General features: G+C 39.2%; 2 protein-coding genes across 3 annotated transcripts in view; one reads left to right on the top strand and one right to left on the bottom strand.

Annotated features, from left to right (window-relative positions):
- TG (thyroglobulin) overlaps positions 1–24,043 on the bottom strand; it is a 162,036-nt gene that overhangs the window by 41,878 nt on the left and 96,115 nt on the right. The gene's annotated exons all lie outside the window — the stretch shown is intronic.
- On the top strand, positions 415–23,300 carry SLA (Src like adaptor). 2 transcript variants are annotated; one of them, XM_074888173.1, is made up of 8 exons: positions 415–645; positions 5,795–5,888; positions 12,065–12,164; positions 15,473–15,559; positions 16,914–17,017; positions 18,234–18,365; positions 20,306–20,438; positions 21,374–23,300. In XM_074888173.1, exons 2-8 carry the CDS (start codon positions 5,828–5,830, stop codon positions 21,591–21,593), a joined length of 837 nt encoding a protein of 278 aa, XP_074744274.1. In that variant the 5' UTR covers positions 415–645; positions 5,795–5,827; the 3' UTR covers positions 21,594–23,300. The 2 variants fall into 2 exon arrangements, with proteins under 2 accessions (XP_074744274.1, XP_074744279.1); XM_074888178.1 differs by lacking the exons at positions 415–645; positions 12,065–12,164 and having other exon boundaries at positions 5,817–5,888.

Raw genomic sequence — 24,043 nt, 5'->3', positions numbered from 1 at the left:
CGTCTTGTACAACTGATGTGAAAATGTGCTTCAGAGACAGGCTTTCACTCCATATTCTTTCATTGCTTCAATTATTTGCAGACAGAGGTATTTTGGGGTACAGAGTAATGAACAAAGCAAACCTTGCATTTCTGTTCAGGCTCAGTAAGTGTGTGGGGGGAAAAAGTTTTGTGCCTCTTTCTGTCTGTCTGAAAAAACTAGCAAAACTACTTAAAGCAAATGGTTGGGGACTGAACATTACTGGATAAATAAATTTGGAAGAAAAAAAAGAAGATAAACCCTTTTGGTGTAAGTAATGTATTTTGCTCATTTTTCATATCTTCTAAAACCAGCCCTGATGCAATATATTGAAAACCTCCCTGTTTTCCTCAGCCCATAGATAAGAAGTGTCTTGAGTAGTGACTTGCAACAGGAACCTCATCTGTTGCAAACACTTTGAGCCTTCCTTATTTCTCAGAGAGGAAGTATGTGGCCTGTTTGGCAAATGCTGCTCTACATGACAGCGTGAACTTCACAACACACTCATTCGACCGGCTGCTCCTCGACTTGATCAGCTAAACCTTGCTGGCAGCATGAGAGCAGTATTATGACTACGGCTTTTTTGAGAAATACTGCAACCTGGAATATCATGCCTAGAATTTAAAGGTAATCATTGCTCTGATACATTTTAGATTATCTGCATACGGGACCAAATGTTTCAAATTTATTTATATAAAAGGGAGTTCTATTTCATTAACAATGACAGTATTCAGATCATGGATTTCAAGTACCACCAAAGGTAGAAATAGAAAAGCCTGCCTTGATCCTTTTTATAAGGAGTGGTGATAAAGATAGAAGGGACAAGGAGTATTTCTACTGAAAGCTCACAGTAAGATGCATAGGACCTTAGGCTGAAGCAAACTGCATTTCTTTATAACCCAAAATATGAGCCCACAGATTCTTGGGCTTTTCATTCAAAGTAATAGAAGTTTGCATAATGTGGTATTTCTGTGTTGTTTCATAGTTGCATGTTTTTGTGAATTACCTTGATTACAGCATTATGTTGTTCTTTCTAAGCACAAAGGTAGAAATGCCTCAAAGCTGAAAGCATGCTCATTTTGATTAATAACAAATTAAGGGAAATTCACCAAAAAATATACAGCTGCTGAAATCTAAACTGCTTTTTTTCCACATGAAAAATAACAGAATGCTGGTGCTTTCATTTTCAAGCTAAATGATATTCAGACATTACCTGTGAACCTTATTAAGAATTAAATTCTAAGACGTCAGTGGTATAGATGTGAATATCAGGTAACAAAAATAAAATAGGATATAGCATCTCAGGAATGATGTATGTCCTAATTTGACTAGTCTGCAGTATCTCTTGCAGAGGAGCTTTACTCACGTGCTTATCTTGCCTTTTTATTTCTCTTATTATTTTCATTTCTTTGTATTTACTAATTCCCAATCATTTTAGAGATAACTTTGAAAAAGTTCTTACAAAGCGATTGACTTTCCTATGTGCTGTGCTATTTAACTGCTCCAGAAACATGTTTTCTCAGAGAACAGATTCTGTGAAAGGAAATTATTGCTACATGTGATGCACGCAGGAATGGAAGGTGTAAATTGTACCACAGGTTTTTGGGACCCACAATGTAGGTCAGTGAGATTCCAGTCTTGACAGGTGAAGAGTTCTTATCTTCCGAGAGCTCTGCCACTGATAAAAAGGACACAAAGCAAGACTGGGGCTGTAGATGTTTTCTCACCTTACTTTTGGCAGCAAAAAATAAAGCAGTAAAGATCACTAAACCCACTAGCTGTGCGTCTGCAAACAGCTATGGCTGCAGTGACTGGCATTCCTTCAACAACATGGGCACAAGGGGAAAGGGGAGGAGGGACCAAAGCTTGGAAGACTGCAAATGTGATCTTAATGGTTACAATCAAATTTCCACAAAAGTCTGAGGAGGTGGCCTGTGAGCAGGGAAAGCTGCAGGTAGATTTTGGTTTGCAGCCCAGCAGCACAGCGGTTCCTCCGAGTTGAACAGCAGCTGCACTTCTCCATGCAGGGCTTTGGGTTGATGTGACAAGGTGAGCTTAGAGTCTATCACCTCTCCTTAATTCTTCCCAGATCACTTTTTGTGAACAATTTTCTTTGGATCTGGCATAAATATCTGCTTCTACGACAGAGGGATGCCACCTCTACTTGTATCCCAAACTCTGTCACCAAGTTTAAGTGAGATGCTGTGCCCAGAGTAGATTCACCATTTCAAAGGAATAACATCTGTAAAACTGTTATTGTTCCGTTATTGACTTAAATGATAAAAAATCAGCTCAGCCACAATATGCTCCACAGTTTCCTGTAAGTCTGTTTTACAGAGTATCTGAAAATTTCAGAAAACCACCATACAGTTTATCATATAGCGATACAATGGACTTGTATTGCACTGCCAATACTCGACGCAAGCACAAGTTACTTGAGCCATTAAGTTCTATCACATGCTTGCGAGTCGTGTGCACTCTTGTTTTAGAAGTACTTAGGATACTAATTCATACACTGTTACTCTAAAAACAGGGATACACCATTGCCAGCGAACAAGTTGAAACAATCTTTTGCCCCCCTTCCACAACTCCTTTCATACAAAACTTCCAATTTCTTTCATTTCCATCCCATTTTCAAATGTCTGAGAGTTGAGCTATAGCTCAGGGCATTCACTCCACCACCTTTGACTGGACTATAGGCACCTTTATTCTGCTCAAATGCATAATGACAAGTGGACTTAGTGGTAAAACCTAACCTGATATCTGTCATTTTCCTTTTAATCACTTTGGATAAGTGAATCAACAGCAGTGGACACAGCTTTCCACTTCTTATTTTTACTGAACATTTCTGCCATGCGTCTAGAGAACATCTTGAACTCTTTGACCTTTTCAAGACTTTATGCTGCCACCAATGGTAATTAGTGACAGTAAAACAGCATGGAAAAATGTAACGAGACATAGCAAACTGTCACGCTAGTGACATCAAAGTCCAAAACGTCATTGCTCTTCACTATTACTGTAAGTACTTTATGACATTTGTATATTTCATAAGTCAGATTCTTCCATATCTAAAGTAGCAGCACTGAGCTGCATGCTCTGTCCTGTTGACTCCAGAGATCCTTTAAGAAGAATGGTGATTTGTATGGCAGAAGTGAACCAGGCCAGTCTTGGATGTGTTCTGCAGAAATATCAACTAAGCACATGCCTGTTGTCCGGTAATTAATCCATCTGGACTAGACAGCAAGTGGTTTAATTAAACACTACGTACAAGCAAATGTTCAAAAACACTTCAGATATTTTTAAAGGGACATTTAGAGTTTAGACACCTAAATACCATATAGGAAAATGGAGGTACCTTACTCAAATGTGCCGTACTTTTAGAAAGTTTGTAAGTATGAAGTAAAGTTTTCAGACGTCTTTCCATCATGTACAAATGCTACGTTTCACTTTCCAAAGTGACTCAGGCACACCTGAAAATTGTATCCACTTTATGTTAAGAGTAGGAGAAAAGCTATTGAAAGCATTCTGTCACAAGTCTGCTCGCTAGTAGGATGACTTGCTCTCCTGGCCCTCAAATACCAAGACCCAGAATAAAGGGGTACATAGAGGTAGGACTCTATTATTTTTATTTTTCCATACCTTTATGTCACAAAATTCAAGTATCATTCTCATCTAAATAATATTTGCACGTGGTAAAATTATAGATGGGCATACGATATTTATTTTGCCATGCTTGGCACCTATCTGGAATTGCACAAAATCTTCGGTAACTGCAGCTTACTTACTATACACTTAGCAAGATTTGAACTGCCCTTTTTAAGTACTGCAAAAATGCAGCTATTACAGCAGAGAGCTCAGCAGACGTTATCTGTACAGGTATTTATCCCACTTCTCTGGCTGACTTTTTCAGCCCTGTTGAGCTCTCTATTGCCATGCCCAGAAAATTTTGCTGGCTAATTTGAAGATGAGCCAGGAACATCTATAATATCTGTAGCCAAAGTACTGACTGCACTATTGCTATGCATATACCTCTTATTCTTGATGGGATACAACTGAGAAAGATGTTGAAGAAATTAAAATTGGGTCTTGTGAAAAAATATTCATAGTTAGTTCAGGAAATTATAATCTTGCAAGTAGACAGTGCCTGCCAAAATGAATTCTGATTTCAGTTTTAGAAACTTAGGTGCATTTAAATGGAGAATGATTTTGTGTTTTCTATCAAGACAGACCCTTTTATTCAGACATGAATACCCAGATCTTTTATTTAAATTTAAGGTTACTTTTTTATTCAGCTTATTCAGCTTCTAGACTTCTTATATCAGGCAGTGAAACAGTTTTTTGTTCTTGTGAAAGCACATTTCAGACACTTGACAGAAAGACACTGGCACAGCTGCATCCTACAGATGTGCCACAAGCTAGTTCCTGAGTGCAGACAGCAAAAGGGTAATGTGCCATTTGGCCAGTGAAATAGAGATTTCTAGCAAAGAGCCTTTGGAAACAAGCACTAAGAAGCTTGAAAATCAGATGAGGTAGAGTCAAACTGTGCATTACCATCTGTTTTAGCACTGATCTACTTGTATTTGATAAGAGATGAATTCTCTTTCTTTAGAATGGCATTTGATTCTATAAGGTGTCTTCCAAAACTCTCTGTAAAATATCAAAAATTGATGGTATTAAGCAATATACTAAATTCTGCTAATCTTATTCCAAAAGACAATTGATAATATAGTTTCACTGATTTCAGCAGTACTGCTTCTCAAGTTAGACACCGCTCCAGCTAACACCATTGGGCTCTAGCCCGTTGTAAGTAAAGAGCAGCATACCAAAGGCAGTAATCATCTTTGAAATATTTAACTTAGAAAAGACTGAAAGATGCAGAATACCCACACGATGCTGCTAGAGCTCCTGTTATCATTTTCACAGGGCAACTGACAGAAATATATTTTTAAAAAATAATTACCTATGAGCTAGTGGTGTTGAGTTATTTTGCTTTAATTTACAATTTCAAACATAAAGCTTATTATTCTCTGCCTCTGAAAATATACCATAGTGTCAGACACCTTCCACATCCAAAGGGTTTTTCTCTGTCCTCTGTCGGGGAGAATTAGAATGGGTGCAAGTAAAGCCATGAAAAGGAACTATCCCTCTCACAATATTTAGTTCCACAATTGTCTGATACTGTTTCTTGTACATCCACAAAGACAAGTAGCTGAGAATTTGCACCACTGGCTTTATGCAGGAAGAGTGTTTTGAGATCAAACATTTTGAGGCATGGTGTTACTTTAAAAAAAGAAAAAGAGGAAAAAACAACATTGCTCTTATTCATTAAGAGCACAACTGCACCAGAAAAAAAAAAACACTGAACAACGTTCTTAGTGTTCATCAATAAACTGAAAACCAGATACGTCAATCTAATTAATTTCTTTGTAGCTTCAGATCTCCAAATGCTGAAAAGAACATTTTGTATATGAAATGACTGTATGAGCACGGCTTTGCTGTGACTTCCTATTGTGCTGAGGTACTGGTAATGGAAACTTTTACTACTCTGCGTTCTTCTGAGCAACTTCCCTAGCTGTGGTTTTCTGCTATTCCCCTGATAAAAGCACCAAAGTGGTGAGAGTTTAGCAAGTATGTAAAACTCTCACATGAATTTGACACAAGAGTTCTCAAAAGCAAAACTGTATAAAATTGGAGACACCCAAACTAGGTCATTTCTCATCTGTTGGCACAGCAGGTGTTACTGTGATGTTTAATTTCAATGTCTCCTTTGATTTAGTTCTGAAGAGCTTTGACGGAATTAGAGAGCGCAATGGGAAATACTGTGAAAACGCTGAGAGCCTCTGAAGAAACAAGTGTGCCGAGCCAAACGGGTAAGCAGTCATTTAATTTCTTTCAAGAGAAAAAGATGTTTGAAATATATGGTACGTTCATCCATGTGTCTTCCTCCATCTGCCTGATGTAGTAAAAGCAGGTGAGTGTATGACTGCTGTGGGAGAAGGAGAGCATCCTCTAGACAGTGATTATTTTTAGGTACGTTCAAGCTCATTTTCCAAGAAGCACTTTAATTAAAAAACTCAAATGTTAAAACTATTATTTGCTGGTGCTCCTTGAAAGATGTTCCTTCCAATTCAGAAAGCATTGAAGCACTACTTCAGAAACCAGAAATACATATTTTGACATACTTGCATGTGTTACTTCATACAAATTTGTTCTTGAAATTTGGTTTTACTTCATTTAAGCTTAAAAACCTTAATATGCTTGCACTGAACCTGAGGTTCACCATTAGACAGTTGCATTAAAAATAAAACGCAGCCAACTTGTCACCGGGTTTATCAATAAAGGTTATACAGAAATACATATTTCACAGGCTAAGCTGCCAAAGGGGGATCTAACACATCTGCCCTATGCATCCACATGTGAAAAAATCAGGTTGCAAAGCCCCTCCCATAGGCTGGTAGAGGTCAGGCATCTAAGGGGAAAAGCAAGAGCGATTCAGTGACCTGCTGCTCCCAAACTGCAAGTGAGTAGCCTCAGCTCTCATGCCACAAAACGACAGACAGCTGGTACAAGAGCTGCGATAAATCACTTCCCAAAGGTGAGGAACAGAAAACAGTTTTGGTTTTTTGTTTTGGTTTGTGGGGGTTTTTTTAGAGGGGGAAGGCATTAATCAAAATTTTGGAGTTTTGCATGAAAAATGGTCCAGTTGGGCTGCTCGTTATTATAAGGGTAGGGAATCATCCTGGTTTCATTAGTGCTGTAAGGAAACCCCAGCCCTGCTTTTTAGCGTGGCCAAGAACTAGCTGATACAGGCAGTCATGTAGCCCTAGGTCCTAATAAAGCAGAGACTAAATACCGTTAATGGCTCTTTAGAGGCCCATAACATGAACTGACAATATTTTTTTTTTTTGTGAAAATTGCCTTATGTTGAGATTTCCAACAACTGTTGTCACAAACACCATAATCATCAAAACAGAGACATGCACACACTCAGAGCAGGACCTTGCTGATGATCAGGGCAGGGAGAGGTCGCTTGCCATGTCTGTCACCAAGTTTGTATTGCTCCTGCACATGCTAAAAGTCAGGATTTAGCAGGGCTAAAGCCAACTGCATCCCTTCTGGTGATCTAAATAGAACATACCCCTAAAAGATAACTCAACAAACTTCGATAGCACAGCAGTTGCAAGGGGAAATTACCCATTTAGGAATTCAGGGCTAGATCTACTTGAACTCTCCTACACGTCTAGCACATCTAGAAAGGTGCTTTATCAGTTCCTGCCTGACCTTCTGCTGCCACTTGGGGAGGGAACAAGTCTCCCATAGCTGCAGTGGCGTTTGCCAAGGCCATAAGGATGTCTCAGACACTCACACAGCTGAAATTGCACTGAATACCTATGTTTAAGCACCCAACGGCAGCTTTTTGGCCACAAAAATGATCAGAGGGATGGAACACCTCTCCTATGAGGAAAGACTGAGAGAGTTGGGGTTGTTCAACCTGGAGGAGAGAAGGCTCTGGGGAGACTTTATCAAGGCTTTTCAATACTTAAGGGGGGTTTATAAGAAAGATCGGGACAGACTTTTAGTATTGCCTGTAGCAATAGGACAAGGAGTAACAGTTTTAAACTAAAAGAGGGTAGATTCAGACTAGATATAAGGAAGAGGTTTTTTGTGATGAGGGTGGTGAAACACTGGAATAGGCTGCCCAGAAAGGTGGCAGATGCCCCATCCCTGAAAACTTTCAAGGTCAAGTTGGATGGGGATCTGAGAAACCTGAGCTGAAGATGTCCCTGCTTATTGCTGGGGGGTTGGACTAGATGACCTTTAAAGGTCCCTTCCAACCCAAACCGTTCTATGATTCTATGATTTAACAGCCTGCCTAGCTCTTTGGATCTAACCCTTAGTCTGGATCAGACCAGTATATTTCATAATGACTTAGATGTCGCTAATTAGAGTTGGGAATACAAACATCAGTACTGTCATCCAAATCCAATGAAAACAGACTTTTGAAAAGGAACTTGGTACTAAAAACAAATATTTGGGTTAATCCAGTGAGTTTGTATCTATTTGTCTTCCTGAGCAGATCAAACTTCAAATCACATCACCAAACACAGAAGATTTCCCCCAGGCCAGGAACAGCCACCTTTGATTTCAGTGAGGTGGAGGATCCAATTCACAGACTTACAACAGTCCAAATAGTTATTAGGAAAAGCAGGTTTTACACTGTCTCATTTCAGTGAGTCTGAGTAAAATGAAGGACTGAAACAGAAGGGAAGGAAAGAAAGGAAAGAATATCCAAAAAGAAGGAGGAAGAAAACAGATAACTGCAGTCTGCAGACTTGATCTGCAGAGTGAATGTGTTCATCAGACCCCTATAATCCCCTTGCACTGCCCGAGAGCTGCACTGAAAGCAAAACCTTGTGCTTTCCTCACCTCCAGTGCATCAATCTTAGTCCTGAGAAAGGGAACAGTGCAATAAACTGCATTTCCCAAGGAGACATTCAGACTCCAAAGATGACTGAACTCCACCTGGAAGCACACTGTATGGACATCCCTGGCATAACCTAGGTACTGATAACAGAGTAGCTACAGCATCAAGGGGTCATCAGGGACTGTGAGCCCTCCCCCTCCTCTTTCCTCTCTTGGAACCCTGAATCAAGGGTTAATCCTGACTGAGCTGCACCTGCATAACTCTCAGTTCCCAAGCCAGCTGGTTTAATTTGGGTACACCAGAGCAACTCTGCAGCCACACCTTAGGGCTGCTGCACAGTCAGCCTCCCAGACACACACGAGTGCCCTCCTTTACCCTCTCTGGTATAGACCATGCCATACATCATAGCATTTTTGCTGGACAGGAAAGCTGGGATGATGCAGGGAGCTGAGCTCTGAGCAGCTCATTCCCACTCCAGACAGGGACTGCATTGGTGCACAGCACAGTGTTTCTTGAGGGTGATGAGCTGGATCTGGATGCTCTGCCTATGCGCTTCCTTCTCTCTAATAGTGCTTGTAGTCCATTCACAATGAATAATTTGAAGCATGCAATATTCAGTCTCACACTTTGCAAGACATCCAGGGATGCAGACATATAAAACTAGCATGTATTTTATATTCATTTCCTACTCCTAAAAAAAAAACCCCAGAATTAACACCTGATTCAATGGAAATGACTGTGCTTCGATCTTTCCACTCTAACTTTTGAACTGTTCCATTTCAGATGTAACCTACACTTGCACTGTGGAGGAGAGGTTGTGTTAGAAAAATTCGAGCAAATCTTTATTCTTTTACAACTTAAAAGTGTGGGGAACTCATCAGATCAAATCTATTAGAGTAATGTGAGATTTAGGTGTGGGGAAACTGTAATTTGTTTAGTCCCTGTTTCAAGGCATTTGTGTTTGAGAGGAGCGAGTATGGGTTCTGTGAAATGTAGAGTGTGGCGAGGTATTTTACATGACCAAAAAACCCAATGAGGTTTGATTTAAATACCAATTAAAATGAGATCTTTTTTGTGGGGTACGAAGGTTGAAAGTTTTTGTGTAGTACAAAACCCCTTCACTTTCACTCTAATATAAGTACATGTAGTTTTACAGGTAATGTTTGCATGGATATGGCAACCAACACTGATTAATTCCTTCCTTTTCAGAACTACAAATTAACATGCAAAATTGAAACGAAAACGAATATAAAGATGAAAGTGTAAGCAAAGTAACACAGATCTTGCTAGAGTAGAGAAAAAGTCACGTACTCTGCAGTGCATAACGAAATGCAAACCACTGGTACGCAAGGAAGGAGAGCAGAAAAGCACTTGTTTTTCACCCTTTCAGTATGGAAATAAAACATTTGTAAGTAAACAGCACAAGTTTTAAAAAAACATTGTTAAAGGCAATGTCATTAAGCTAAAAAAAAAAAAGACATTCCATGTAGACTGCTGTCTAACAATCCACAATAAGAAATTAGGCAATGGCACTTTATCCTCATTCTGCAGTTCTTACAACGTGCCTTCTGGCATATATTTCTTGCAGTCCTGGGTAAAGATTTTGCTTTGTTGAAAAAAGACTCAGCACCAATACTTAAGTCTTGTTAGCCTCTGGTACTAAGCAGTTTCATAGATAGAGAAGGTGTCAATTTTTAATGCAGAACAGGGAAGCAATCAAGGGCATGCTCAGCACAGTATTTCTTCAGTATAGTTGAACTAATTGTATAATAAGTTACAGTAGACTAATCACGACAGTTGGCTGATTAATACAAAGGTACTGCACTAGTCCTGTTTAATTCAGGGAGACTAATCAACTAAGAAAACCATGACAACACTAATACTAAACACACTGTCAAACTAATCAATGTCTTTTCCAGACTCTACACATCTATGCATCCATAAGGATGCTCCCTAACTGTATCATGGGGCTACTTCAATGGGCAAAGGCTAGCAAGACTAAAAATGCTTACAGTCAGTTTTAATATTAAGGTAAAATGACCCACTACTTTGCATAACACAAGTCCCTATAATGTGACAACAAACAGTTATTCAAAATCAACTGAAAAAACACTATTTTTTACTTCCTTTAAACCACAGATGTGGAATATTTTCCTTAACGCTTAAAATTCTCATTATCACTGATGTAAAGATAACAAGTGTAAAATCTTTCCTCTTGAAAATATTTATTTTCAGTAGACTTGCATGTTTCCTTCAGCCTTTCATTGTTATCACTGTGAGTTATTTGTAAGACCCTGGGACACAAAGGCCGAAAACATTAGAGCCAGTCTCAGCATTCATTCAGGATGCTCTTTCCCTAAAAGACTGTCTTCCTTAAAGATAAGTTGACAAGGAATCTATATTAAACAAGAAAAATCTCACAATATGCAAAAGTGCATCTATCTCTCTGGGTAATTTCTTTCTCTCCTTCCCTGAATTCATTCCCATTTTTGTACATGTTGAGCTGCACAGAGTGGGCAAGTATGGAGATCAAACCACCTCTGCAAACATACTGCTAGATGGTATTACTAAGGAATGGGGCGCTGATCTTGCTGGAGGCAGAGGGAAAACTTTGTCTCCCTGTGTGCTGGTGGAGGGTACTGCGACACGCAGAGGGAAGGACCGTATTGCATGACCCCTCTTGCCAGGACTTCTGCCAAAGAGCTCAAAACACCCAGCATGACACATTCCTGAATCTCCCACCTGTCAGTATTTACTGGTCACCACAGATTCCTGCTGGACAAGGAGCTCTTGAAAATTTGATAGTTCCAGTCTTGTGCAAAGTGCCTCCTCTATCCTTCAGCAACCCAGGAGACTCAGCACGTGTCCTACACAGTGATGCAAGGCCCAGAGTCATCCCAACTGATGTAAAAAGTCTTCTTATCTTTTACTGACCTCAGTTCTGCAAACTGCAGCTGTACAGTGATTTAATTATAAACATCCACGTTGCCTCTCTTCTTTAACTGAAGATAAGGTCATCATGTGCTACCTCTAGTACAGTTTCCACACAAGGGGGAACAAAGTGCTCTGGCTGTTCCTCAAGCTAATTTTAGAAAGTGATGGGAAATGGGCAATAATGGGCACATTCTCATTGCCCTTGATCTAAACTAATTTCGTAACTTTGAAAAGTATCAGCGTTAAATGATGGAACAATTCAACATGCATCTTCCTTTCCTTAAATGTAACACATCAGCTTGGCTCAAAATTGTAGATGGAGGCATTTAGAGACGGTGACATTAATCAAACTGGGTTACTTCCTAATACTATAAATACTTACTAATTTTGCTAGTTTCAAACTGAATATGTCCTTTAAATATGGTAATTACTAGAAAAAGTAGTCTAAATTTAGTTGCTTATAATTAACCAAATTACTTTTTTTTATTTTTATTTTTAATATCTTCACATTCTTCCTATAAAGTTATAGGCTCATCTTTAGCTCTTTATGTTTACCAAGTGACATTTCAGAGTGAGATTTTTTCGCATTTGACGTACCATGTAAAATATAACATACATAATGAAAAATCCATTTCTGCTTCAGAACTCTATCTTTTTTTTAAGTGACATTTTCTTTCTTTTTAATAGGTCAGGAGAGTGATTTCCTTGCTGTCCTCTATGACTATCCTTCAGCAGACATAAGCCAACCTATATTTCATGTAGGGGAAAAACTACGTGTGCTATCAGAGTAAGTTGATCCATTTTTTTAAAATTAGGTTTTGTTACAAAGGATGCAAAGCTCTACTTTATGCACCTAGCCCAAAATGGATGCAGTTCAGCAAAGCTGAGTTCAGAATTTACAAGGAAGGATGCTTACCTATGGTGTAAATTTCCCTATGGTATAAGGATTCGAGATTTCAGAGTGTTCTTTGACCGCTGGATTCCTCTGACATGGTTTCTGAACCTGGATTCAGACTCCATTCTAAAGTAGGACTCAAAACAGAATTCTGCTTTGAAAAATGATTTTGAAAAAGTATCTCCCCGCAATGTCAGTGGAAAATAGAGTGAACCAGTCTTAATCACATAGAAAAGGAAAATTATTCTGAATTTCTCTATGTCAAGACTGTCTATCATTTTCTCTCTCACCCTTTGTATCCAACAACTCCTTTATGATTAGGTCTTAGAATTTCACCCTAGATTTAAGGCAACTCTAACAAAAGTAAAATTTAAAAAAGCGCTTTTTTGCATCTTAAATTTTTTAATTGATTTTGCATTTTCTTAGTGGGGAAAAAAAAAAGGTCAAAGATTTCTCAACTCGTTCCGCTTGAAAATTTATGAGCCCCAGAAGGAAGTAGAAGGAAGGCCACTAGTTCAGACTGACCTTAAGCATAGCGCAAATATTGCCACACACAACAGTGAGCACACTTCTTGAAAAGTAGAAGCCAGCAGCCATGATATTCTTTTATGCACAGCTTGTATTGGCACACAGTGACCTCCTAGAAGTTACTCAGCCACTGTTTGCACTGCTTAAACAGAAATGAAAGATTTCATTTTTGCAGCTGGTGGAGCAAATGGATTCAAGGGGACACCAGACACGTTCATAGCAGAGAAATCTTCTGAGGATTTCTAAATTCATAAAAAAAATTCTCTACGTGAGGAAGTCAGAGTGTCAAATGGTTGGAGGACAGAAGTACTCAAGAGAAGTATCATAGACGATTGATGAATTGTTGGACTCTTCTCCAGGCCACCATGACCTACAATGGTCTTTGTCAGCAACAAGACATGGGGTTACGTAGACCCAGAACAGCTGCAGTTATGTTCTGCTGACAAAGTGCTTTCCCTGCCTCCCTGAACCTAGAGGTCACAAAGCTCAGACAATACCACCAAGATGAATTTTCTGCTGATGGAGAGATTCCCTAAACCAGGGGAATTCTTCTCTGGTAACTTCTAGCTGTTTAAACCTTGCTGCAGTTTACGTAACATACTCAACATGGTACAACAATTGCTTTAGCTTGGAAATTCCAGCTTAAAGCCTCACTCCCAGCTTTCATCATCTATGAGCCCTCACAACAGCACATAACTACATATGCCTTTTTCAATGGGAATTATGTGTGGCGTATCATATGCATACATGTGCTGCATAGTATCATCTACTGGACAAAACTTTTAAAAGAACTAGGCTTCTGTAGCAGCAGTTTTTATCATGTTTGTCTGTTGTGCAGTGATCAAGAGCTTCTCCTAATAATAAATAAGAGCCGAAGCAAGCCTTGATGGGAACTTACCTCTTCCTGTTTTGAATCAGGTTGTTCACAGAAGACAAGACACTCCAATGCTCTATGCAAAGCATAGTGTCCTAATGAAGGACCTGTTCTTCCCATCTGGGGTATGTTCTGATGTTAATAGCAACTGTTTGCCTGCAGACTCTTGATGCACATAAACTGTAGGTATAATCTTTTTCTCAACTCATTCAAAGAAGCAAAATGCAGTGGAAGAGAAAAGCAGCATGGCAGTCATGACCAGAGCACGAGCAATGAGGAGTCACCACAGAGAAGCCAGCGTGAGCAGGCAGCACGTACTGCTTTTATAACAGCAGCTTTCCAGACTTCTACCAAAGCAATTATGTGCAGCAGCAATCAACCCCACCAATCCTGCCAGGAACATGATATATGGAATCCCCACAGAAAATACAACTCCTAACAGATATTTGTGACTGCTCTGAGTTGACAGGATTAGATAAGCACTACTGGCACAGTTTCTCACTCTCCACACTTGTCAGGCACCTTTCATTACCAGATGAACAACTGCATTTAGCTGGCAGTAGTCAAACCAGATGCCCTCCAGTGATCCCCCCAATCTGCATAGTTTCTGTGGCTCCTGCCTCAGGAGACAGGTGCTGCTTTGGGACTTTCAAACATCAGAGGGATTTTTCAGGGTTAGTAATATTAGTTTGGAGGGAGGGAGATGCGGAGTCTCTCAGGTTTTTTGTTACTGAAGTTCTTGGTTCTGCCTGGGAGAGTTGTGGGGAAGAAAACCCAAAATAACCTGAACTTCTTACAGATAATTTCCCATCTGCTGGAAATCCACAAATAGAACTTGTGGGGCCCTGAAATTTCCAGCTCTGAGCAGTAGGCACTTCCCTTTTTCCCTCAGCATATACATTGTGGACCATGGTCCCAGCAGCTATAACTCAGGAGGTTTAACCTAAGTATCTTCAACTCAGCTGTTTTGACATACACTGAGACTCTGGTCTGCAGTCCTGGCGCTATCTGGGAGCATTTATATGAATGTCCACAAAACCAGCATTCAAACACAAGACACACTATTATTTGGATTCAAACTCTTAAAGGAAAAGGTGGAGGGAACCCATCAAACATCAGCATCCTTGCACTAATCACTAAAGCTTCACAGCATCCCTGTGAAAATGCTTGTAACCTTGCCCTTCCTAAGGGATTCAAAAGCCAAAGCCACCATTCAGTCCCACAGCAAGAACCTAAGATATATCAGTCAAAAAATATGTCTAGTCACCTACATTCAGCTATCAGGTCTTTTTTATTGAAGTTTGGTCAGCAACTCATTGAAGAAAAGAGCAAACTGTTCGACTGAAAACCTGTTCCCAGGCAGACAGGGTCCATCTGCTGAGTATTTGCTACTCTGATGTTACAGGATTAACTACAGGGCTGTCCAGACACAGCACACTCAGCCATAAGCTGAATATCTTGGATACCAGTACAAGTCTAGCTGTGGGAAGGCAGAGCACAGCATGGTTTAACCACTGAGTATTTACCCTTCTTCTTTTAACTACAGAAAAATATTTCATTACTTACGTAATTGAAATGGAACAAATGTGGCTTATTTCTGTGTCCAAATTTAATCCTGATGTAGGTTTAGAAATGGAACTACTCTAAATGAAACAAAGTTGGGTCCCTTTCTGAATATGTAAATTCAGGAACACAGACAGAAGGTTACAGGCTAATCTGTGTGTCTTAACTAATATCTAAAATGAGGACAAACTCTGAAAGTACATCTGAAAATATCCCTTCTCTTGCTTTCACACAGTGAAGGAGGCTGGTGGAGAGTCCATTCCCTTACAACAGGTCGAGAAAATTATATTCCAGGAAAATACGTAGCAAAGGTTTACCATGGGTAAGTAAATGCATTTCTTATAGCCTTTCAACACTATGTCTCTACTTATACTGCCCTAATTAGTTATTCAGTGTCATAATCAAAACAATGCCAATAGTGACTAGACAGACAGAAATTTTATTTATTGACAGTCTAAAATATTTCCTTTGAAACCTGAGAACATCAAATCCACACCTAAGTTTTGATTATATGAAAAGGAAAATCCTAGTTTTAAATGCTGGAAAGGGTCAAAAAACCCTCAAATGTTATATAAGATATTTAAAATACTTCTGTTCCATGGACTGATCTCTAATTTTAAGACATTGATAAAGAGACCCTATTTAGAAAGAATTTTTAATGTTTACAAAGAGTAAAATTTAAGCTAGAGTTGCTCATGAAAAACAGACCAAAAAGAACAAATAGAAAGACTAGCAGGTCATTCAAGAATGTAAATTCCCACACTGGAAGAGCTAAGAAAGGTTTAGAGGTTTCTTGTTGCCCTAGACACCAGTCAGGAAAAAAAACATTAAAGCACACACTTAAAACTTTTCTGGCAAAAGTTTTAATACCTGTTTGGTTTTAAGCATATGAAGTGTGAACTTCACTGTGATTTATGCAGTGCTTAAATTTTAATATGCATTTATATCCTCCTAAAATAGAGCTTTCCCAAAGACAGGGCACAGGTATGATAATGGAAGCTACTGTCTGAAGCTTCCCCAAGATCATTTTGCTGATAGCAGACTGGAGCAAACACACAAGAACAACTTTAAAATAAAGTGCCAGTAACTCCTACACCAGCCAAGCAAGGTCAGTTACATGGTTAGACACTATCTGTGGCAAAATACGTCAGAGCACGAAGACATGGTGAAAATCAGTAGGAATAATTCCACTTTCTCTTATCCACAAAGCCAATTAACTTAAATGGCTGGACTGTTCCCTAGCACAAGCAGAGTAATTGTATTTTATTTTGGGTTTATTTACGATACAATAAAATACAATCTGGAGTTAACAAAAGTGGTTTAAATGAAAAACAGGGATTTAACTTATGCCACGGATATGCCAACAATATACCACATGGATATGTCCCCAACAATTCAGATCAAGACATCTTGAAAAGTTTTGTTTACCCTAATAAGTCCAAACCTTATTCACTCTTCTCTTAGTCTCACAAAAGTTAATAGAACTCAAAGAGAGCAAGATTTTCTCCATAAACTGGGGAAATATGCCTGGACATAGTTGAGAGAATAACTACAGAAAGCCACACTGTTATTTTTGCAGTCACTTTTCCTGGCTAATGCTGCACTTTCACGGCCACATGCTGCTCTCTGTTTTGCTGGTGTCCAAATTTCAGAATTTGTTTTTTCCTGCTTCACAGCTGGTTATTTGAAGGGCTGGGAAGAGAAAAAGCAGAGGAACTTCTACAGCTACCCAACACCAAGGTCGGCGCCTTCATGATCAGAGAGAGTGAAACTAGGAAAGGTGAGAAAATACGATTTTTCCCCCCTTGATGTCAGGCATTAACAGTTTTACAGCTCTTTAATTCACTCCCTGTCTTGTTTCATATGGATCTGTCCAAAACCAGAAAATGTATGTAATCGGAAGGCAAAGGCACCCAGTGCAGCATGCCAGTCTTCACCAGTCACCTACGTTACGAGCGGTGCTGGAAGCAGCGCTAGCAATGGCCGTGGAAAGTTCCACAGGCATCACACAACAAGACACAGTTGTTTAAACACTGTTATTTACTTTGGTCACATGCAAAGCTTGTTAGGCAGTGGGACTTTTCAAATGGAGGAAAAGTCACAGCTTTGCCTTGGTCCACAAAAGTTGACTGAAGAAACTATAAAATACACACCGAACAGTGGGGGTGGCTGGTAAGTGTATTTCCTATATAAACAGGTGGTTCTTTTATTTACTTTTTTTTAAATGACATGCCTTCAATTTATTTTTTTCTTTCATAGCAACAGTGTTGCTACATGGGAATTGTACTGTACACACCTTACAGTTTTATTCTCTTCGAAGGGAATACATCTCCCATTGTGCAACATATCTTCCCTTTTTCTGAAGCACCAGAACACATTCTAATATCACAATAACATAGTTAGAAGGGAATAATAAATCATCTACTCTGATCTCTTGCATACCAGAGGTCAATTAGTTTCATAATACCTGTACTAAATTCAAAGAAATTTAGGATCAACATTCAGTCCTTACCAACTAAATGCTGTACAATAGCTTTAAACAAAGAAAAAGGAAAGTCCAAGTTGTCATCTCCTGCCAGGACTGCATTATCAGGTATCAGCTACTGCATTACTGGGAGCCAACTAAATCTGCATACATGAGTCTGGTCTCCCTCTTCAGGGAAAGGCAAACTATTTCTGTAAAGGTCTATTTCCTCTACATCATTTTAAAAAAGTCCCATACCAGCAAAAATAAAGGAAAAAAACACCAGCAATTTAAATTCAAACAAAGTCTCAGGCCCTGATGTTGGGTCCTTTATTCCCTTTGTTATACTTAAGTATATATATAAAGTATATCATATAAGTAGAAATTAGGATGGCCACTCAGTTCTTTTCAGATCTTTCTGGGACCTTTTGGATCATGTCAGCACATCTTAGAGATACTGTGGTTGTGGTCACTGCTATCCATCCAGAATTAGGGCCCTACTTTGGTGTAATTAGTTCTCCTCTTTCTCCAGGGTTATACTCCTTGTCAGTGCGGCACAGGCAAGTGAAACATTACAGGATCTTCCGCCTTCCAAATAACTGGTATTACATTTCTCCACGGCAAACCTTTCAGTGCCTTGAAGACCTTGTGAATCACTACTCAGGTAAAAAGAACTGCAGAATAAACACATTTTCCACTGGCAACTGTAAAACTATCAAAGGTCCAGGACCTTTGCCTATGTCTGAGACTTGCAACTACTGTCACAGAACAAGTAATGGAAAAACTTCTGATTTATATCTTTTGCTTTATTTTTGATCCTAAATGCAAATATGCTACCTTTAACAGTACAACTGAAATCAACCCAAGAACTCAGCTAAACAAAGACAGATAGGTTCTGCCCGTATTGGTATATGATATTGTATGGACATGTCAGTAACACGATTTGGTCCAAAGGCTAGTGTCTAGCACTTCCCTAAACAACTTTCAGATATAATTTGGAGGTTAGCACAGGCCAGGGATGCCCAGCCCATCTCAGAGCACAGCTAAAGTTAAAGTTTGGGTGTACAATAACGTTAAGCTCTGCAGATGCAAGTCATGGTTCTGAGTCCCAGGGCCAGAGTTCAACTCCTGGATCACTTTGTTTACAAGTATGGACAAGTCTGCCATTTATTTATTTACCATATAGACAGAGAGATAGCATCAGGACATGCAAGACCAGGTTCTGCAATCATGCTTCTCTTAGGAACCACTACAACCATTTATCTGCAGCAGAAAATTCTCATAAATATTGTTAATTTCTTCCCTATTACTTTAGAAGAGCACGGCTGGATTTTATCAGCAGAAGTTATTTTAAGGGGCTCAAGCTGTTAGATCAAATCTAGATTCAGCTATCATTTTTACTAATATGAGTCCAATGGATGACACCAGTTTGAACAATAGTTTTCCAGATTTACGGCATTCTAAGCCATGTCAGAGAGATAACTTGGCAAATGACACAATTAAGTAGCTGTAGTTACCATGCATTAAAATGAGAACATTTTAAAAAGAGGAAGGAAGATTGCAATATGTTAATTGCATAAAAGTCACAAGAGAACAATAGGTTCTGTGCTTTAATTAGTAATGGTACTCTGTAATCTTAAAAGTGTAAAGTTACCGTATCTGCGTATTTCATACGTAAATGAAAAAGTGTGTTGGCCAAAGAGTACTTTGATAAACTGGGGAGAAAAGCCATATTCACATTCAAAACATGAAAAAGAAACTTTCAAGTCCAATGATATAAACAGAGCAGTGAGAATTTGGACATGATTTTTTTTTTGTTAATACATTTTAGTTAGCTGACACCTTTCTCCACTTAGAAAGAAACAAACAATTGAAGCCTAAAATTCGGGATGGGGAGGAACACAAAGCTTATAACAATTAACATTTTTTCTTGAGTTATAGGTGTAAGAGGAGACATGGTGAGATTTAGCTCTCCTCCTTCCCCTACCATGAGATGAAACAGAATCTCGCCCTGAAATAAGGCCCAGAGATGTAAAACTCTAGCATTCAGCCATGATGTTCTCTACTTGGGCAGAAGAACATATGTGATGTTTCTAGTGGAGCAAGGAGCAGAGGATAGAGAGAAGAAACATAGATGAAAGTAACGTGTGAACCTTGATTCATTCCATAGCCATGTTCCACAGCAGAACAGGTGCACATGCAATCCAATCTGAGTGGTTGCATCTTGCATCTATTTAACACTCTATTTGTATGGCTGAGACAACGGGATGCAAAAGTAGAACCCACTGAGGACTCAGAAAACCTGGGTTTAAGTCCCTGCTCTATCACAAACTTCCTTGTAGACTTCAGGCAAGTCACTTTATCTTTCTGTGTCTCAGTTCCTCACTTGTATTGTGGGAAATACACCCCACGATAAATTAAAAGCCAAAGGTATGAGGAAAGGAAAAAGTTAAGTCGGTGTTACAGTGTCCTTGCTGAGAACACACTATTTATTTATTACTACTGTGTCCAAAAGTGTTTCTTTGAGCATGCACCAGGGAAGTAAAACAGTGAAGATAATGGTGAGCAAAGATTAACTGCCTGTGTATTCATTTCCCTGTTCAGAAGTTGCTGATGGTCTTTGCTGTGTCCTTACAACGCCTTGTCTTACCCAGTGCACTAACAACAACAGCGTAACGAATCAAGTTCCTCCTGTGGTGATGCGGAATAAAAACTTCAACTGGAGAAATATTCACAGGTACCACATACAACACAGGCTGCCAGAAACAACAAGGTTTTTTCCAGCCTTGTATATACTCAGTTACAGAAGAAACAGTCACTTCCTGAGACCAGTTTTAAAGATTAGACAGTCCTCAAAGCTGCTGACAGCAGGTTGACCCATGAAAACAGGATGTCCAGCTGTCTAACTGATATTCTTGGTCTAACATTGAAAGGGACTATAGTTAACATTCAATCATTTCTCCTATGCAGCTAAGAGTATGGCCACATATGCAGTCCCTTTGGGACTCATGAGTCCTCTCCACCAAGGGGGCAGGATAAAGAGCTACACCATAAAGCCTAGTCAGATTCACCACCAAAGGCACACTAATGCGCAGTGGCTTACTGGTGAGCCCCAACAGTTCACATGGTGGCTATCCATGAAGCAGCACAAGTGCAATGGACACATTATTCCAGCATGAATCCTTTCTGCTGTGTCTCTCTCAATACACGGCCCAACCTGAGGTTCATGAGATTTCTAATATCATGACTGCAACTAGAGAAAGTAGGTCAGGTTTCAGAAGCTGGTGAAACAACCACCTTCAGAAACAAAAGCACTTCTTACTTCTGAAGTGTAAATTTCCCTCCTCTACCCTTCCTTCACAAAGCATATTCATTTGCTTACAAATGCAAGAAAATTTTGTACAGTATCAAGGCCATTTTTCCTACAGATTAAGAAGAAAGAGAAAATATATACATGTTATTTCCTTTTCAGATGCCAAAAAATATTTAGATACTACTGTTGTACTGATTGTTTCGGAAAATCACTAAGTGACAGAAATGTTCGGTGATTTATGAGACAGGAAATTTTTTATACAACAAAATTAACATAATTTGGTTTAACAACCACTAATATTATACTAATAGGCTCAATGCAAGTGCATGAAATGGTAACAGAATTTTGTTCTTTTAAAGGCTGGAGATGACTGAAGATACTGAAAGCACCCTGGCAGCAATGGATGACTCTTGTCTCAGCTATGGCCTGAGGGAAAGTATTGCTTCCTACCTCTCCTTGACAGGGGATGACAATACTTCTTTTGCAAGTGCCAGAAAGAAGAAAGCCCAATCCCTAATATACACAGGGAGCAAACGAAAGAGTACCCTTCACTTGCCATCTACATACTATGAAGACTAAATGTAAGACAAGCGGGGGAAAAAAAAGCAACTGAAGGGTTAGAAGAGAAACCCAGAGCATCCTGTGGTCATGCAGTCCTTCAGCAGCTGAGAGATATAAGGACATCAGCTGATGATCAAACTCTGGCAATGATTCTGCATTTCCTCTTCTGAATGTTAACCAGAGACCTTCTTAAGGGTGCTATCTCAGCCATGGCATATGCTGGGAACATCCCCACTGCACCTGCAATTAGAACCTGCTCACAAGCAGGATAAACTGAGATAGACTCTAAGTCAAGAGCCAAGTGAGACAGATGACTCTTCAGCAAGGGTGATGCCCACCATTCTGCAAAGGTGATTGCATAGGGAAGGACTAACTACAGCTCAAGAACTTAAAATCAGTCTTATTCTGGTATTCTCCACAAGGCTGCAAACTATCTTTGCAGAACCTACCTACACTGAAAACAGGAGCCTTTTTCTTCTCTATATAGAATCATTCATTGTCATTGACAATGGGGCAGAAAGTCATCAATAACCCCAAGAAAGTATCTAACATCCAGCATCCAAGAAACACCCAATTATATTGACTCCATACTTTTGTCTTTTTTACTTCTTATGGGAAAAAATTAAAATCATTGACTTTCCAAGTGGCATTTAATTCAACAACTGGTAACAGCCCGGAGTGTCACAAAATGGTCACAAAATTAAGAATAGGCTTAACTTACTGAGAAAAGCAGTTCCTGCTTAGCCCTGAGCTGGGAGTACAGGCATATCCAAAAGCATAACTCAGCTGCTCATATTCTAGCAGATATACAACAGAGAACAAATGGGTTTTTAAGTAAAAAGTAAAATGCGGTAATATCATGCCTAACTGCAAAGGTATGCTTGCAAAGGTGTGACCTTTTAAGTGTAGAAAACAAAATTTTAACCTTATCTCCTGAAGCCACCCCCATATTTATGTATAATATTTATATTAATAGCAGCTTTTTTAATAATGAAACTAAGAGAAAAAATCAGCAATGGTGGATGTTACAGTTTTCTGAATTTCTTGTCTGAAGGGAGTTAGGTCAAATAGTAATGACACATTTCATCAAACTGCTTAAATATTTGCAACTCAGTTATCTGAAATTTCATGAATTAGACAATTTTTCTATATATATATATGTACCCTTTTCTAAGTGATAAAGCAGCAACTAGCATGGTCCTTTGAACCTGACTTGTGATTGCTTTCTAAATCAAGTAGTCATATCTGGGGGCGTAAAATGCTGCGATCTATGTTCTCAAGTCAAGATCTTTTCTATCTAATATTCTGTCATACCTTTTTGCACAGATTTGAGTAATGAAGGTTTGGAGAGATAAGGAATTGGAGTTTTATATATATATATATATATTTCCTCTGTAAATACCTCTTAGCACAAATCTGTGTGCTCTTTAGATCTTGTAACAGATCATATGCACTATCAAGAGAGATTCAGAAATCAAAATAGTTCATAGCCTATTTAAGCATATTTCAGACCTTAAAGGATGAATGTAATTTGGCTGGTAAACATTGAACACCACAAAGCAAAATGAACTCAGGAAATCTAGGCGTTTGTATAATCTTATTACTGTTACTGATCATTAATATGTTATGGTGACTGCATTTTATCCAGTGAAATGTACATGGGGAGCATTACAGATTGCTAAGTCATGACTTATATTTATTCATTAAAATAATATCCAATAGTCACTTTGTATTGCTTTTAGAAAATGGAAAACCTGACGTGCAACCAGTACAAACAGCCAGTCTTGCAATGACACTGCCAGAAGGTATCTTTGACAGAACATGACAAAAGAATACAAGAGTCCACGTAACTGGGCAGCACTAGGCACATGCTCTGTAGGAAGGGGAGAAGACATGCTCTGATGACAACAGGTTCACACAATCACAGATTGGTTCAGGTTGGAAGGGTCCTCTGGAGGTCACCTGGTGCAACCCTGTTGCTCACATACGGCCACCTAGAGCTGTTTGCCCAAGATGATGTCCAGATGTCTTTTGAATATCTCCAGAGATGGAGACTCCACAACTTCCCTGGTCAACCTGTGCCAGTGCTCGGTCACCCTCACAGTAATGATGTGAAAAGGTGACAAAAACTTATGAGTTGTGTCATAAAGGACGGATGGATTTCACAGATGGTTATGGGGAAATTTTGTGGGGTATGGCCATTTCTCACAAATAACTGAAAGACTATATTGGGGACCTTTTGGGAAGCATGATATTGTAACAGCTGACAGCACTGAGGTGATTCTATACAAATCTGAGATTACCTAAGAAACAATATCAGAAATACCAAATTTGGCTAGGGACGTAGCAAAACTGGGACCAATGGAGAAAAAGTAATCAAAGGTGTTTGGTTTGTTTGAGAGGGAATGAGGCAGGTAAAGGGGAAGAAAAAAGTAGATGGGAAAAGGGGGAAGAAAAGGGATCTAAAG

Source organism: Strix uralensis, chromosome 1, assembly GCF_047716275.1.
Source record: "Strix uralensis isolate ZFMK-TIS-50842 chromosome 1, bStrUra1, whole genome shotgun sequence".
NCBI classification, from domain to species: domain Eukaryota; kingdom Metazoa; phylum Chordata; class Aves; order Strigiformes; family Strigidae; genus Strix; species Strix uralensis.
This window is presented reverse-complemented; position numbering and strand designations above follow the sequence as displayed.

Bases quoted from the DNA above. Each gene is read 5' to 3' on its own strand.
- SLA (XM_074888173.1), top strand. From the start codon at position 5,828: ATGGGAAATACTGTGAAAACGCTGAGAGCCTCTGAAGAAACAAGTGTG. The intron at 12,165-15,472 runs GTAAGTTGATCC...GCTTTCACACAG, and splicing joins AAACTACGTGTGCTATCAGA to TGAAGGAGGCTGGTGGAGAG. The intron at 17,018-18,233 runs GTGAGAAAATAC...CTCTTTCTCCAG, and splicing joins AGAGAGTGAAACTAGGAAAG to GGTTATACTCCTTGTCAGTG.